This window comes from Diplotaxodon limnothrissa, linkage group LG17 (assembly GCF_057381915.1).
Source record: "Diplotaxodon limnothrissa isolate DT_005_m linkage group LG17, D_limnothrissa_male_GT1.1, whole genome shotgun sequence".
Classification (NCBI taxonomy): domain Eukaryota; kingdom Metazoa; phylum Chordata; class Actinopteri; order Cichliformes; family Cichlidae; genus Diplotaxodon; species Diplotaxodon limnothrissa.
The window spans coordinates 31,254,332-31,270,772 of record NC_140612.1 but is presented as its reverse complement, the minus strand read 5'-3'; the positions used below and the strand labels follow the sequence as shown (position 1 = coordinate 31,270,772).

The window sequence follows — 16,441 nt, the reverse complement described above, 5'->3', positions numbered from 1 at the left end:
CTTTTGTCTCACCACTAGCCAATGATTGTATATTTTTATATACCATATATAGCAAAATATTTATGAACGTATGATATTTAATCGCCAGAATGTTAGATTAAGGAACAGGAAGGACACTTCTATGTAGGCTTGCTGACTAGAAGTCAGTATGAATTCCCACTTTAATGTATTTTTTAAGCAAAAGGAAGCAGCAGGAAATAAGGAAGCACCGAAGAAGAAAACTGAATGTTTAAGCTATGGACGTTTATGGATGTTTCATAGTAAATCGTGGGGCTTTTCAACTTATTGCCCACATTCTGAGCTGTTGAGGAAGATTCGGAAAGGTTGCTTCACAATCAGCTACACCACAGGAAAGCAATCCATCGCCCCTGCTTGTGACTCCAAAATTAAAAGGCTCAAGACCCCAACTTTAAGCAGCAGACAGATCCAAATCCTGACATGCTTTTGCTCGTGTTTGTTTTTGTGTTTTGGCCAGAGGTCTGAAACGTCCTACCAGCAACCTGTACGTGCAGGTCAGAGTCTGGTTATTACTCCTACTGTAGCACTGAGAGACGTGTCTCTCTTCAAGTAGTCCTACATCAGCAAAACATATACACACTGTACATTTTTAACAGACCTAACCAAAAATGGCACCTACCAAGGACTAGATATCTTTATGGGGGGGAGGGTTTGAGCCGTTTAAATCGTGTAGCCTCTTTTCTTTTTCTTCTTTTACTTCCAAAAAAAGATATTGGAGGACTTGATCTACATGTGTGTGTAGAGTCATTTATTCATCTGCGTTGTGTGCAGAGTAGGAAGTCAAGTATTTTTGCGCCTGATGAACTAATTCGATAAGATCTTTTGTCTGCATTTACAGTAAAAGCTCCAGACTCCAGTGCAGCAATTTGACCGTTTATTTCAAAGAAAGCAAAATGAATTCAGGTTGGTTTTGCCATATTTATTCACCAACAATGTTATCTGCTGGATTTAGCCTGGAAATGCAAACATGGTCACTGCTTCATAAAATCTTGACACTGGGAAGCCACAAAAGGATGACAAGACTGATTTTTATCGTTACGGAGAAAAGCTGCTGTACATTGAGAAATTTTTAATCTGTTCAGTATTTTAAAAAAATGAAAATAAACTAACAAAAAAATAGCATTTTACACACTTTTTAGAAGTATTAGAGTTGTGTGTTTATCCTTAACTTTGCCAGTTCGGAGAGTGTGAGGCTGGAGAGCAGAAGTCTTGTAATCTTTCCCCGTGTCGGTCACTCAGATCTCCTCACGTGGATCTACCATTGTTGCAGCAGATGCATATTATATTTTCTTGTAAATCAAAGCGTTTGTTGATCACTGTTTGATGCCGACAAAGATATTTTAAGATGACTATTTTGAATATAAATTGTATTTTATTTTCCAGGTACAATTAGAATAGCCAGCTGTCGTAGGAGTAGAATTAAAATCATCAAGAGAATCACCTCAGATGTTATTTTGACTTCGATGCTAATAAACGCTTTGGGAAAGAGGGCAGAAACAGAAAGCGGGAACATATTGTTACATGCAACTTTGTACTGCATGTCTTCTATTTTAGATATTAAATAATAGGAATATTATAGCTATATTATATGATATTAAATGACTGTTAGGGGCAGGTTGTTGCAGCTTGTGGGACGGATGAAAGAATCTGGTTTTATTTAAAGAAACATCCTTATCAAGTTTCAGGTGCAATGCTGTGAGTTTATTTATTTAAAAAAGAGAGAGAGAGAGACTGATTTTGTGTGAAGATTTACGTTCATCTGTTTGTTGCTCGTGCAAAGACGCGATCTTATGAAGAAACATCACAGGTCGGTAAGGAAATGCAGTGGGGCACAGGTGCATTTCATTCAGTCCTTGATGGACTAAATGCGATCAAGGACACGCAGCCTGTTTAAAACGACAAATTTGGGTTACATGATCATTACACGTATTTAATCTGTTGGGATCAATGAAATCAAAACATCTTCAAAGTAGAAGTGATTGATTTAGCTTTAAATAAGTGATCACTGCTGAATTTCATAGCCAGCTCTTTGCATGTTAAGCAGCACTCGCACATAGCAGCACCCAAACAGCTGATTTTAATCATTTTTTCCCCTCATAGCACGACGTTAAGTCATCAGATATTGGTGGCGACGTTTTTCCAGGGCTGCTAAGCTCTTAGCTGAACCTGATAGATGAAATTTGCTTGCCCAGTGAGTTTAGGAATAATGTATAGACTAGAATTCACTCATTGTATAGCGGCACCTACAACAGCACCTTTTATGTGAATATTTAGTATGACTGTTTTGTCAGGACCTCAAAGACCTTGTGTGTTATCCCGCATTCATTCCAAATCACAGAGAGCCCTGCCTGGCACTCAGTTTTGACACTAAGATTGAGTCTTTCCGTAGCAGCAAACGCGACTCTCTTTGGGATATTACTTCAGAGGTGTGGCAGCAGCTTTACAATGCAGACTTGACTGTCAGCGGTTCTGGTTTTGGAACAGCTTTCACCTCATTAAAACCACGAATGTCTCCGCCTGTATCTGCTTCTCCACTCTTCATTTTACAAACAAGAGCTATTTAACATTGCATCGCAGATGAGAATTATTTCTCCAATCACCCCGTGAATGTAGGATACAGTTATATGCTCTTACTCACACCTGAGGAGTCACTTTATATTTGTAGATTTTCCTTCTACGTAGCCATTAATGGAAGAGAGATGTTCTGACCAGCACAGACATAAAAGGCCTCAGTTGAGTTAGAAACATAGAGGTCTTGTATCTGTTTGTGCGTGTGCAGATGCAGCTTTAAATAGATGAGTGGGCCCATTTGAGAGCATCATGAGTGTTTTCTTCCATTACTGATGATGCAGGAGCATCTCTTTAAGCAAAGAAGGCACTTCCCTGCTTTTGGCCAGCTTGATTTAGTGGCAAGAGAATCGCAGCTCTACGTACAGCACAGTCTTTATCTTCTTTCTGTTCCTCATTTATATATCAGGGCTATGCTGCTCTGTATGATCTTACGTGTACGTCACTACTCATGCAAAGTGTTAAAGGGCCATTAACAGGACTGAGCTGTTTTTCTTCTTCTTCTCTGTCAGAGAGACGTCTGTTGTCAATCCTTGAGTTTATTTTTTTGGAGAGAGGTGATCACACAAAGACCAATTCCTTGTAATATTAGTAGTGACGCTACTGTTAAATGTAGTATTTAATAACAGCACTATTTAAGATCAGAAAAATGAACTAGAGTGTGTTATTGTGCTTGGTAGCTTTGGAGACAGATGGCCATTTTTTTTCTTTTCTTTTCTTTTTTTTGTAACTGAATTCTTTAACGTAAGCCACTCCCCCTCGACTGTGCGAGGAATTTCATTTGTTCTGAGGTTGCTAAGTGACATGATCTCACGATTGACACAACCTTTTTATTTTTTCTTCCTCTCGTTCTGCTTTTTTTTCTAAAAGAGAGATCTTGATTTTTTTTCTCCTTCATTTCATTTTAGATTTTAGAAAGGGAAAGAATACAAATGAAATAAATCAGAATATTAATTCAATCACTTTTTCTACTCCTATTTTCAATAAAAAGTGAAAGAAAAAACCAAACAAAAAGTTGATTTGTAAATAAGTAATGTACAGTTTGTATCTGTAACTTGTCAGTCTGTCATTGGTGACAGAGTCTGTCTTGCTTATAACGCACGCTACAAGTAAATAAAAAAGGAAAAAGTATATTTAGACTGTATGGTCCCTTGAAAGCAAGTTTTAAATTAATATCTGATGTATATTCCTGTAACATTGCATTTTTATCTGAGGAATGATGTTATTAAAAAATTGCAAATAAATTGCATTTCCTACAGTGGTGTGTGTTTTTCACAGGTCTCTATCCTCACATGTTCCTCAATAGACTAACTCTGACATGACCTAAGTGCCGTGAATGCAATACGGTAAAACTATCAAAGGTCCTGAAAAGCTATTGTATGGACCAGCTATTTCACAAAGAACAAGAGGGTCTCATACAAAACAAAACACTACTGAGTTCCTTCTAAGAACTGTGTGGGCTTTTGCTCTCTAAACATGTCCAACTTTGGAAGAAAATGTGTTCACTCTAAGTTTCCAGATGCCTACGTTTGTAAAGGACTCTGTGGATCAGTCCTGGCTCCTTCCAAAGTTTGAATGCAGAAGGTGTCATTGAGGGAGAGGTGGTGTGCCTGATTTGCAGAAACTTTAAGGTGAATGCTGGGAGGACATTTCCTGGCTTCTTCATTGTAACAAATAAATGTTAATCACTTCACCTGGCAGCAGTGAGGTGATCCCGCACAGTAAGACAATGCCAAAGAAACAACTGAAACTTGAAATGACACTCAGGCGCTAACGGATGTGTAGATTGCACCGGTTTTCTCTGACGTTTCGGGTTGTGTCCTACAGAGTTTTTGTTCCCCTGCTGAAAAAAAACACCTTCCACAAGTCAGAATTTAAAGTTGTTGAAACTTTGTTCAAGTGAATACATCTAAATTTTGAGAAAACCCCCAAATTTTAAGATAATTACATTTTTGACAAGAATGCCAAAAAAAATTCAGTGGCACAAGAACATTCATAGGATTCAGCTCAAAGGGAAGGCTGCAGGTTTCTTAAACAGGGATGAAGTTAGAATAGTTTTACAGAGAGCTGAAAAGTGAAAGTGTTGCATATTTAACCAGCACTCCACCCAGAAAGCTTCATCATCAGATTTTCTACACTACAATGTGAGCGAGTGTAATGGTATGTGAAACTAAAATGAAATTGACATCGCTGATGGTAAGTATATGCTCAAGTGCACTTTAATGCCTGCCGAATACACTGAAGAAAACAAAGCTTATACTTCCAGCGATTGCATGGTTAATGCTTCCCACACTTATTTCTTCGTACAGAAGGTAGTTCATTCTGGAATTCCAGTTTGAAATATACTTGTTTGACTGACAATAAAATAAGAACTGCAAACTACATGTGAGGTTTATGAGTGGCAAGGTGTCTTTTCAGATTCCCCTGCTGCGAGAATTCTCTCTCGCAGTTTGGACACTTGAATGGTTTCACCCCATTGTGGCTGAGTGTGTGTCTCTTTAGGCAGTTTAACGTAAGGAAACGCTTGGGGCATTCAGAGCACAGGTATGGGCGCTCCCCTGTATGAGAGCGCATGTGGACATTTAGGTGACTTTTGCTGGAGAAACCCTTCCCGCACTGGACGCAGGTGTAGGGCGTCTCCCCCGTGTGAGACCGAGTGTGCATCAGCAGCTCGCCCGAAGACAAGAAGGATTTCCCGCAAGTGGTGCAGAGGTAGTTTTTCTCCCCTCTGTGCATCTGCATGTGTCTCGTGATGCCAGCTTTGCTGAACCATTTCCCGCAGATGTTGCACAAGTTGGTGGGACCGTTGTGCAGGCGTTCATGCTGCTTGAGTGAATACCTGCACAGGAATCCCTTGTTGCACTGGTTACAGATGAATATTCGTCCTCTCTTATGAAGCCTCTGGTGCTGATAAAAGCCTGATGGGCTGGTGAATCCTTTCTCGCACTGGCTGCAGCGGTAGGGGAAGCTGTGGAGCTTCATGTGAGCCTTCAATTGATTTGGATGTTCAAAGAACTTTTCACACATCGGACATTTGGTTTCTTTCTCTGTGAAGTTTTTGTTCACAGGTCGCGTGCTCAGAAACCTTCTGTCTTCCTGCTTGGGATCTTTCCATCTACGCTTTTCCTTATTTTCTACATTGTCATTTTTCTGCTTGCATTCCCAGTTTTTAGCCACACTTTTTGGTTCGGTTTTCCTCCGTTTGTCTGAGTCACCTTTTACTTGATTTTTCACAGCATTCTGACGTATCTTCTTCCTGACTTTTTTCCCATAAAAGTTTGTGTGAATAGAAGCGGTTATCTGGTGCTCACTCTGGATGTGCTCCTGGACTTTTCTCTTTATGCGATGTGTGAATGAGCACTGAGGGCAGATGAATAAACAAGAGAAAGGACCTGAAAACAGTACAAAGCACAGCAAGTCAGAGAGATAAGACTAACTGATTCAAGAGTAATATTGGTCTCCTACTTTTTTTTCTGACCTGGTTTCTTTTTTGGCAGCCAATCATTTGCCGTAACATCAAAGCTTTGACTTGATTCTTCTTCTAAGCCCTCCAGTGATGGTGTTTGTTCTTCACTGTCATGATCTTCCTGACTATAAGCCTCAGTGAACCCCTCTGCGACAGTTTGAGAAGGGAGGGCTAGTGTGGACAAAATGACATCGTCCTCACTGCTTGACCGTGCTGTCAGAGAAGAAAGCCCGATAATATTACACATTACTCACTCATTTATAATACTTCATTAAAAAAAAAGAAAAAAGGTTCCCACCTGAACTTAGAGTCCCCGTCTGTCTGTGATGATGCAGCAGGGTCTTCAAACTGAAGGGTTCAGACAGATGGAGTCCAATTTCTTCTGATACAGGTGTTTCATTGAGCCAAGCTGCTGTCTGAGATGGAAAGAAAAGACCACAGAAATGCAGGTTGTAAGAGAACAAAAAATCTTAGAGGTTACAAATTTTGATCTCGTGCTGCAAATTACTTTTGTAGTACTGCTGGAGTACCTGCTGCAGGTCTGGTACTGGCAGCAGCTCTTCAAGTCTGGACAGAAAGATGGACACAAGCTGCTGGATCCTTTGGTTATAGATGGAGCCGTAGTTGGCAGGAAAAACCTCCTAAAGAAATCATATCTGAACTATAGGTTCATCTACTTGATGAGAAGCATAGATTATAGGTTATACATTTAATACAACATGTAAATTATGGTACTGTGTGCAGAAAACGAAAAAAACAGATTGTGGCTACCTTGTGACTGATAAGTTAGAACCATATGAGCCACTGATTGTAGCTAAATCAGAGGCTTCAAAACTTATGACTTGTGAATTTTTCAGAAACCAACTTACCTGAAAAAAGAACTCCTTCTCAAAAGGAACATTCAAAATGTTCTGAACCAGGCTAGCAAAGTTGCTGTATGATGTCTTCAATATATCAGAACTGGCCTGTCAAAAAGAAGACACACAATACAGGAAAAAGGTTTTTTTCTGTATTTTTAATCTATTTTTTCCTAAAGCTCATTGTTTGTCTAATTTTTTGTTTGCTTGCTTGTTTGTCTTTTTAAATTTGGTGATGAAACAGCTCTGAATTGTCTTTAAAAACACCCACCATCTCCTGATTAGAGCTCAGCTCAACACTGCAGGTGTGGACTTTATCTAGTTGACTCTGGATCATCTGCAGGTTGGATACACCATCACCTCGACACAGCTCAAGAACCAGCTGCAAAAAAAAAAGATCACGACATACTGTGGAAAAAAACGACTGCCACTATGAGCAGAAGCACAATATTTAGGCATGTAATAACAAGCAACACAAAACACTTCAACTTCGAAAGCAACAAAAATGTAATGAATGAAATGATGAATAACAGAACTCGTGCCTTACATTAAGTGCTATGAAAAAGTATTTGCCACCCTCCTGAGATCAGATTTTTGTCTGGTTCTCACACTTACATCAAACAAGTTGCAATATTAGACGAAAATAAGCTGAATAAATAACCTAAAAAAAAAAAAACTTTCAGGGCATGACCCGATAGCTGGACATTCTCCTTTAGGATTTTCTAGAATAGAGCAGAATTCATGGTTCCACCAATTATAGCAAGTCATCCTGTCCTGAAACAACAAAGTAGCTTCAGACTGTCACACTACCACTTCCATGTTTTACTGTTGGTATGATGTTTTTTTAAAGAAATGCTGTGTTACTTTTATCCCAGATGTAACAAGACTGTTTTGCAACCACCTGGATGAGTTGTCGATGTACTCTTGGAGCACTTTTGGTAGGTTGGCCACACCTGGGAACGTTCACTAATGTTCCAAGTAGTTCAATTAACTACCAAAGCCTTTTAAATGTGGTGAAAATGTAAATTGTGGTTAACAACAATATTCAAAACCTACCATATATATTATTACTTAGACATGCACTAGCACATTAAGGTGAAGGCAGGAAAAAGACCCTCTGAGGGGCCACATAGATAAGTACTACATTAGTATAGGTTATTAATTCCTCATCTCAGCTTCACTGACATTAAAATGTATTTACAGTTGGGACTAATCCCTTACCCTTGCTCTCAGGCCCAGGATGAGCTGAGCCTTCTGGGTGGGACTGAGCAGCTCTGGGACCATCTCTGTTGCCAAACTGATGAAGTCCGCCAGCTTGTCATACTGCATCACTTTGAGCTGCTGCGCTACCTGCCACACGAAGGCAGACATGAGTCTCACTGGAGGGACAAGGAGACGCAGAGAGGCTGGAGGAAGAACACGGTCTGCCGAAGACACTGGAAACAAAGGTTTTGGAGTGAAAGCACCACATAATTTAACTAGAAACTGCAATTAACAGGTTACAGCTATACGAATAGAGAGAATTAGCAACGTTAGCTTAACAGCCTAATTGTTTTAAGAAGGCTTCTCTGAGCTAAAGAAAATAAATAAACCTACTAGCAAACAAACGCGCAACATCGCACAAACCTTCGCTTTTCCACGCCATTTTCGTATTTTATATATTTCTATAAAATTGACTGATTATTACTTCTGCAGACATCCTAATAAACACGGAAATAACCTCTTGGTAAAGCGGATGTTATGACGATATCGTGCCTTCAAAATAAAAGCAGACAGCGAGAGGACAGTTTGAGCTCAAATGTGGTTCACGTTTACTTTTTTCTAATAGACTAGAAAAGAAAAGAAAAATCATATTTTTTTCCATATGCTATTTTTTGCCCTTTTTTGTCTCTAGTGTTGCATTCATACATGTTTACTTACAATTGGGCTTTTATTTTTGTACTTATTGATAATGTAACCGTTGTTTCCAATTAATAAAATCCCAACTCAGTCTTTTAAATCAGTGCTTGGACCCTGTTAATATCAGGGAACATTTAGTGCAAAAACAAAAACAAAACAAAACAAAAACACACACAACAAAAAAAAAAACACAGTGGAGAAAAAATGGGAACACCCAGTTTTTACACACCCTGCTACTATCAACCAGGGTCGGCGGGCAGCTGGGAACTCGTTACCTTACTGTTATGTGTCAGCATGTCAGCAAATCAGTCGTCGTCATCATGCTGAGAGGTGTTCGGTTTAACTTTAGGAAACACCTTTTCCCAGCTTTTGGCTCTTTTTGCGCGCAAACTTGAATAAAGACGCTCACCTGTCGCCATGGCACGAACAAGCAGAGGCGCACCTAGATCTGACGAGGAGTTTACGTTTGTCAGCCCAGCTGTGAAGTACCTGCTGTTCATATTTAATTTTATATTTTGGGTAAGTAATCGCGCGCTATTATAAAAGCATTGACTGACTGATCTCTGCGTGTGGTGACCTTCATTTTAGGAACTCTGTGTGCTGGTTAATCATTTGTCTTTGGAGCTTCCAGGGGACGTTTGACTAACAAATAGTTCAAAGACGTTTATGCTGTGATTTCAGTTATGCCAACCATGTAAGGCATCAGTTCCTTGTCAGCGGAACACTTTGCTGCTTTGTTTCACTTAGTTGTTCTTTAACTTTGGTGTTCAGAGTGAAACTGAGGGAAAGAGTAGAAGGGAGAAGGAAGTATGGGTCTCACTCACAAAGGCATACACACAAACAAATACACCAGGTGTTCTCAGCTCAGTGTTTAAACATTGACTAAGTTTTATTCTCACTTTGAAAATCAGGATTGGATTTGGTCACCTCAGTCAGTGCTGTGGTTTGTTTCAGCCACCAGAAAATGTGAACACAAAGGAGTTTTCCCAGTTTCACTGATTTCCTTTTTTGTTACATACTCAATGCAAAGCAAACTTTCAGGGTCAATGTGCTCATGGGGCCACACATTTGTTTAATGTCCCCACCTCACATCTGTTTCCTGACAGAGGTTGTCCCCTGTGCCAGGTTGTGCAGGTGGTGATACATCTCTATTTCAACAAATGACTGAATAACATCATTCAAATTAAAATTCCGCAAATTATGTAAAACTGCGAAGCTCAGAAGGTTGGTTGTAAACAAAACGTTCCCATCAGTGGGTTGCGGTGTCAGGTGACCGTGGGCCAGAACTTAAGGAGATTTCTTACAGCATTTTTAGAGTTGATCTCTTGTTGCAGATTTAACCAGCTGAGGTTTAGATCCATGTGAGGAGACTAACCCTTTTTCAGGAAAATTAGAATGCTTAAACCAAGATCTGACATGAAGTTTTAGTGTTTTTCTTATGTCCTTGCTCAGTGTTTGTAGTGTTTCCTTTGCACATTCTATTATATTTGTAATTGTTTCATTTTTTGCATGGTTTTTTTTTTTTTTTGTGCATAAGTGTGTCAGCAGTATTGAGGCAGTGCTCGTGTACAAACAGGATAAGTCTGTAAAAACTTGTATGGAATGTGTTGTCATTTCTGCTCCCTCCAGCTACAGTGAGTCTCGTAGTGCGCGCCGCTTCTTTTCATGGCAATTACTGACTCGTATGCAGACATGAATTACCTTCCTAATATCACCCCTGTGGGTTTTTTTTTCCCTTTTTTTCCCTTTGACTGTGAAACTAAACCCTTCCAAAAAGACAAACCTGACCTCTCTCTCCCACCACATTAAGGCGCAGTGTCTGCAGTAACTCGATCTATGTCATTCAGGCTGGGAAGAGTATTTACTATTATTCTATTGAGACTGAGAAAGCAGTGCAGAGTGAAAGAGCCTTTATTTTTTTTAATGAAGTCTGCAGGTTGCTGTAGGTTAATATAGTCAGATTAAAGCAGAGAGACTGGAAGAATCTCCTAGTTTTAACAACCAATTGTTGGTGATGCAGTTTAACACTGATTCAGAGTGAATGTTTCTGGAAAATCATCAGTGCAGCCTTATCGGTGACTCATGTGTAGCCACTGCACATTTTTCTTATTATTGTAATTGAGTGTTCTGGAAAGATGATGATGCACCCTGTACAAGCAGAAACATAAGAGAAATATTTCTTCATATTCCCCTCGAGTGCATATTACACTTCACTTCTAATTTTTTTTTAATTGCCCCAAGGATAAAGAAATCTTGGGTAATCTTTTTTTCTATGTGTTTGTTCTCAGATAATTTCTCTGGTGTTGGTGTTAATCGGAGTGTATGCCCGCATTGTGAAACACGCAGGTAAAACAATTTTCTATTTATGAAGCATACAGTCTTTTTTAATAACACAGTGGGAGTCCCATCACATATAGGTAGAGTGCTTTTGTTTCTGTAAGGCTTTGTTAGTCCACTTTTTCACTAAAAACATACTTGAAAATGCAGTTTTTGAATTATATTTCCAGAAATGTTTCCCAGCCTGCCCTCTCTGTCTGTGTTATCCTTTGAGTGTCTTCTCTCTCCCCTTCTGCTTTAGAAACAGCGCTCGCATGTCTCGCTGTGGACCCCGCTGTAATGCTGTTGATTGTGGGGGTCCTCATGTTCATCATCACCTTCTGCGGTTGTGTGGGGTCCCTCCGAGAAAACCTCTGCCTCTTGCAAACTGTGAGGAAGAAGAATTTAATGGATTTTAAAGTTTTTATTATATCTTTAAGGGTCCAAATGCACAATCTTTTAAGATCATTGGTTATATTTGTGCTATCTATGCCAAGCAAACAGGTTACACTAGGAAACCATTAAAATATTTTGCTTCTAGAGTTCACTAGTTGTTCTCTGCTTTCTTGCTTAATCTGCACATTTTTTATTTTACAAGTGAGGCGCTCATAAGCAACAGCTTCATGGAGACACAGGAGGAGGTTTAAATTACAATGTGGTAACGACTGCTCTTTTTCCCTCCTCCCAGTTCTGTATCTGTCTGATCGTGATCTTCATCCTGCAGCTGACTGCTGGTGTCCTGGGCTTCATCTTTTCAGATAAGGTAATCGAACAATATGGACTGTTCTATCAATCAGAATAATGTAAACACAAATGTATTTCAGTTCTCTGTATTCTCAACTCTTTCAAAACTTAAATAGGTTTCTTTTGTTGCTCATTCTATAATAAATAACTTTGGGTGTAATAGTCTTTTGGGGGGCTCTTTATCATTTGATGATTTTTATACAGTTTTGTTTTATGTTTATACAGAATATCAGCACTAGTCATATGAGAGGTTATACAGTAGCTTCACATTAATATAAAACCTTGAAAAGCACGCTCCAAACTGGTGCTTAAGACTACTTCTTTTGCCTATTAATGATGTTGCACATGATATTAATTTTCTTTTAATTAAAAAAAAACCCAACAAACAAACAACGACAACAAATAAAAGTCATTTTAGCTCATCACTAGTTGGTTGCTGTGCAACATGATTATATAATATATTGTATCGTGTATAACTAAGCTTTTGTGGATATAAATTTGACGTGATTGTCGTGAAATAAAAATAGATTGCTTTAAAAACAGGCCATTATTTCCCATTGCTAGGAAGATGCTTAGTTACCTAAATGAAGTTTTTGGATAGAAAGGAGATGTTATTGTTGTAAGATTTAAATGTTGTTTTCAATTTTATCTCACAACTTAGACATTCACATTACTCACACTCTCATAACACGTACATATAGGATCTTGGGGGTGGGCACGCTACACGGACTCCAAATTACCATCAGGGTGTACACCTCACCCCTGGCGTCGTTGCTCACCTCTCAATTTTAAATACACGTAGACATTGAGGGCTAGCAGGAGGGACCATGCGCTTACCTGCTGCTCTCTGGCAGGTAGCTCCATGTCCTCCTGGGTTTTAAATGCACCTTAGAACACACATGCATCAACACTACATATGAGCGGGCAGAGGGAGGTTTGGAGTCTTCTCACACCCCCGTTCTCTGTGGCCTGCTGGAGCGGGGGGGCTGGGAGGAGGAGTTGGCCGTCCGACTGGGGTCTGGAATGTGGGGCCTCCCTGCTGCTGCGGAGTCGGGGCGGTCTGCATCTCCCCACCGCAGGGAAAAGGGTAACACCACCTGGGTCTGGGTGCAGTTTCCAGCTCAAGGGGTACCTAGACCTGGGGCTTAGAGTACGCTTGGGGAGTGTGATTGTGTGTACAGCGTCTCTTTGTGTTTGTCTCCACGTTGGGTGAGTGTTGAGTAATTGCATATGAGAGCATGAGGGTGGGAATGGATGTTTGTATCTGTGTGTGCCTGTTTGTCTGTGTCCATATGTCAGGTTGGGTATCAGACGCCACCTCTCTGGGGACATCCCAGGTCCTCCAAGGTATGGAGGCCTATCTCCCCCCACCACCACTTCCCCTGCCAGTGGCAGACACCCTCAGACATCGGTGCGTTGGTGGGTCTTTGTGTCCGGGGATGGGAGTCCAGGTACACACCGGCTCACTCCTTGGTGGCTGCTTATCGGGCCCTGGAGCCTGGGGCTCGCTCGGGCCACTTCGGGGGTGGGGTGCCCTCGGCCTCTCGGCCTGGGGCTCGGTCACTCAGGCACGGCTGGCTGCCGGCGGAGCTCCCGGGCACGTCACTGCAACCCCCCCTGGCTTATGCTCTACGGCTGCTGAGTGACCCCTCATCTGGGACTCTCCTCAGCTCTTTCTGGGACAGTGGCGCGGCTGCCCCTCTGTTGGTCTTCCTTGATCTCTTGTGTTCTGGGGGCCTCTGGATGTCTGGAGTTTTGATCTCCTCCATACCTGCTTCATGCCCTGGAGGACGGGGCTGTGGCTCCCCCCACACCCTCTAAGAGATCATTACATGTAGGAACCTTTTAAAAACAAACGCGTTCATGCTCACAGGTGTACACACGGGTGCTCACACACACAAACTACACTCTTTTTGGCTCCTACCTTAAAGCACACTGTGCGCTGTCGATCTTACGTGCTGCACAATAATGTTTAATATTTAGTATTTACTGTTATATTCCCATATATCATCATGATGTTGTTTATCCCTTGTTAAATGCTTGTTTTCTTTTTTCTTTCTCAACGAGTGATCCAGGTGATTGATTTATGTATTTTTGTCTGCTTATTTTGTTGGGTTTTGTTTTTTGCCCTTTATCCCCGTCCCTCTTCTCCGCTGTTTTTTTCCCCTCTTTCTTTCTCCCTTTTCTTTTCCTCATTCAAGTCTGTCCCGTATCTAGAAAGTGAAAATAAAAAATAAAATAAACAATAAAAGGTGAATCAAATAGACCATTACGGCAAGGCTGGGACAGTCCATTTGGTAAAGTAAATCCATTGGGCATCTTTCTTCGCCTTTAGACAATAATTCTGATGGCAAAAGAGCCAAACGGGACAGGCAAAAAAAAAAAAAAAAAAGATTTAAATATAGGATGATTTTAAAAAGGTTTAGGTTGCTAGGCAACATGATGACGTTACAAAATCTGACGGAGATGAAACTCTTCAAGGCCCTAACATGTACATGTGTGCCACGTTTGGTTGCTCCAAACTCCTGATCTTGTCAGAGTTGGCAGCCAACGAAGCAAACAACACACACAGGGAGAGAGGTTGTGTATTATAAAATGAGAGCGCCCTCTGCTGCACGTTGTCCATATTAATCTAGATTTATTTCATTGTTTTATTTACTTTTTTTATCCATAAAATACTTTTTCATTTTTCTTTCAAGGCAAGAGGTAAAGTGACCGAGGTGATCAACAATGCCATTGTCCACTACAGAGATGATATTGATCTGCAAAACCTTATTGATTTTGGTCAGGAAGAGGTAAGGATTTAGCCTGAAGGTGGAATTGTTGGGGTGATGGCAGCCTTTTAGGTGGCTACTCCATCTTCTGATCTCTTCTGTCTCATCAGTTTGACTGCTGTGGTGCTTTGAGGTACTTGGACTGGTCACAGAACATGTATTTCAACTGCAGCAAGGACAACCCCAGCCGAGAACGCTGCTCTGTCCCCTTTTCCTGCTGTATCTTAAGAAATGACACGGTGAACTTGCTTTTAAGAATATGCTGATACTGATTTTTGTGGTTCATTTTTGTTGTTTTTCATGTGTTTTAACTGTGTGCTCGTTTGCGGGCAGGTAATCAACACCATGTGCGGTCACAACATTCAGGAATTGGATTACATCGAGGCTGGAAACCGCATTCACACCAATGGCTGCATAGACAAAATAGTTGATTGGATCCACAGCAACCTGTTCTTACTAGGAGGCATTGCGCTGGGACTGGCTATACCACAGGTAGAGGATTACATACCAACACTCACACAGCTTCTAATAGAAGAGACACATGTTCAACCTTCTGTCATGTTTTCTGGTTTGCAGCTGGCTGGAATGCTTTTGTCTCAGATTCTGATGAACCAGATCAAAGACCAGATCGAGCTGCAGAACTACAACCAGAAACACAGCTCTGACCCGTGGAGCTGATCCAGGAGACACCAAAGTCTGATGAGGAGAACAGGAAGCATGTAGACACCAGCATAATCGGGGTTGATTGGTAGAACTAAACCAATAGAGTCCTTTGAGCCTGTTATGATTCTTGGACAAAGGACACACGGACAGACCAAATGCTGACTTTTGAAAGGGTTACTTTAAAAGCAAACTTTATACCCAAGCAAGGGCAGAAGGTATATTTGGTGCTCAGGATGTTACGTTTTAGTGAGGAGATGCAGTCGAAAATATCTACAAGAATTAAAAAAAATTTATTTTGTGTTATTTTATTACAAAAGTTTTTTTAAAAAAACTTTTTTAAAAAGCAAAAAGCATAATTTTACCATCAGTGAGGTGGCTCTGATTTTTTCAATGTGCTGAAAATTACTGTAAATCACATATTGTTTAATGTCATCCTTTAGAACTGTGTCTGTCACTCAAGTTCAGCATACTTAAAATATGTCTTGAGACAAGGCCAAGCCAATGCATACAGACCATTTTGTGAATAGTTTCTTCCTCTTTCGCAAGCTTGTATTACCTCAATGCTCCAGAACCTCCCCCACCCCATGAACATGTTACAAAGTTAAAGCAATAACATACAGTATGATAAACAGGTTTCGTTCGACAACAACCGCAAGCAAATGTTTACACTGCTGCTCTGACCTTTCACAATCATGCTGCCATGTTGGCCTGCTCAATTGTTCTGCCAAGACCTCACACTGCACATGATGTCATCGCCTCCTTTCATTTTGGCCAGCTGACTGCCTGCATGGCTGTGGAGACGCGGGATTTTCTTGTAGGGTGTATATTGAAATACGTTGCCATTGCAAATAAATGTTTGCCAAACCACACAGTTCATATTCTTGTGTTTGGACTGAACTAGTTTAAATTCTGAATCCTTCTTGCTCTCACTTTATTTTAAAACTAAAATATAGAAGAATTCTTTTAAAAAGAGGAAAACAAATGTCTGGAGTGCTGTTGAATCACCCTCTTGAAGTAGTTATTCGTACAAGCCAGTTTGTACTTTGTGACCCGTCACTGTGCAGACTGACCTCCCCTGACTGAGGGGGGAAAATATTTATTCACTCTGAAAGCAAAGCAAAGTCTGGTTCTATTGA

At 40.6% G+C, this 16,441-nt stretch overlaps 2 protein-coding genes across 2 annotated transcripts; one reads left to right on the top strand and one right to left on the bottom strand.

The window, feature by feature from the left end:
• Positions 1–4,798: 4,798 nt before the first annotated feature.
• LOC146615245 (uncharacterized) lies at positions 4,799–8,554 on the bottom strand. The gene is made up of 8 exons (XM_085375545.1): positions 8,525–8,554; positions 8,131–8,394; positions 7,181–7,291; positions 6,922–7,017; positions 6,583–6,693; positions 6,351–6,468; positions 6,065–6,265; positions 4,799–5,978 (listed from the first exon to the last, which is right to left on the bottom strand). Exons 1-8 carry the CDS (start codon positions 8,552–8,554, stop codon positions 4,966–4,968), a joined length of 1,944 nt encoding a protein of 647 aa, XP_085231671.1. The 3' UTR covers positions 4,799–4,965.
• A 493-nt stretch (positions 8,555–9,047) lies between these two features.
• tspan33a (tetraspanin 33a) lies at positions 9,048–16,167 on the top strand. Its single transcript, XM_085375686.1, has 8 exons — positions 9,048–9,327; positions 11,097–11,154; positions 11,387–11,514; positions 11,813–11,887; positions 14,568–14,663; positions 14,753–14,881; positions 14,976–15,134; positions 15,219–16,167. The coding sequence occupies exons 1-8, from the start codon at positions 9,226–9,228 to the stop codon at positions 15,318–15,320; spliced, it is 849 nt and encodes a 282-aa protein (XP_085231812.1). The 5' UTR covers positions 9,048–9,225; the 3' UTR covers positions 15,321–16,167.
• Positions 16,168–16,441: the final 274 nt, after the last annotated feature.

What these genes read in the sequence shown, in the direction of transcription:
- LOC146615245 (XM_085375545.1), bottom strand. Translation starts at nt 8,554, where the DNA reads ATGGCGTGGAAAAGCGAAGGTTTGTGCGAT. An exon ending in AAAGCGAAGGTTTGTGCGAT is followed by an intron (nt 8,395 to 8,524) that starts GTTGCGCGTTTG and finishes TGTTAATTGCAG; the next exon opens with TTTCTAGTTAAATTATGTGG. An exon ending in AGAAGGAGTTCTTTTTTCAG is followed by an intron (nt 6,694 to 6,921) that starts GTAAGTTGGTTT and finishes TGATTTCTTTAG; the next exon opens with GAGGTTTTTCCTGCCAACTA.
- tspan33a (XM_085375686.1), top strand. Translation starts at nt 9,226, where the DNA reads ATGGCACGAACAAGCAGAGGCGCACCTAGATCTGACGAGGAGTTTACG. An exon ending in CCGCATTGTGAAACACGCAG is followed by an intron (nt 11,155 to 11,386) that starts GTAAAACAATTT and finishes CTTCTGCTTTAG; the next exon opens with AAACAGCGCTCGCATGTCTC. An exon ending in TTGATTTTGGTCAGGAAGAG is followed by an intron (nt 14,664 to 14,752) that starts GTAAGGATTTAG and finishes CTGTCTCATCAG; the next exon opens with TTTGACTGCTGTGGTGCTTT.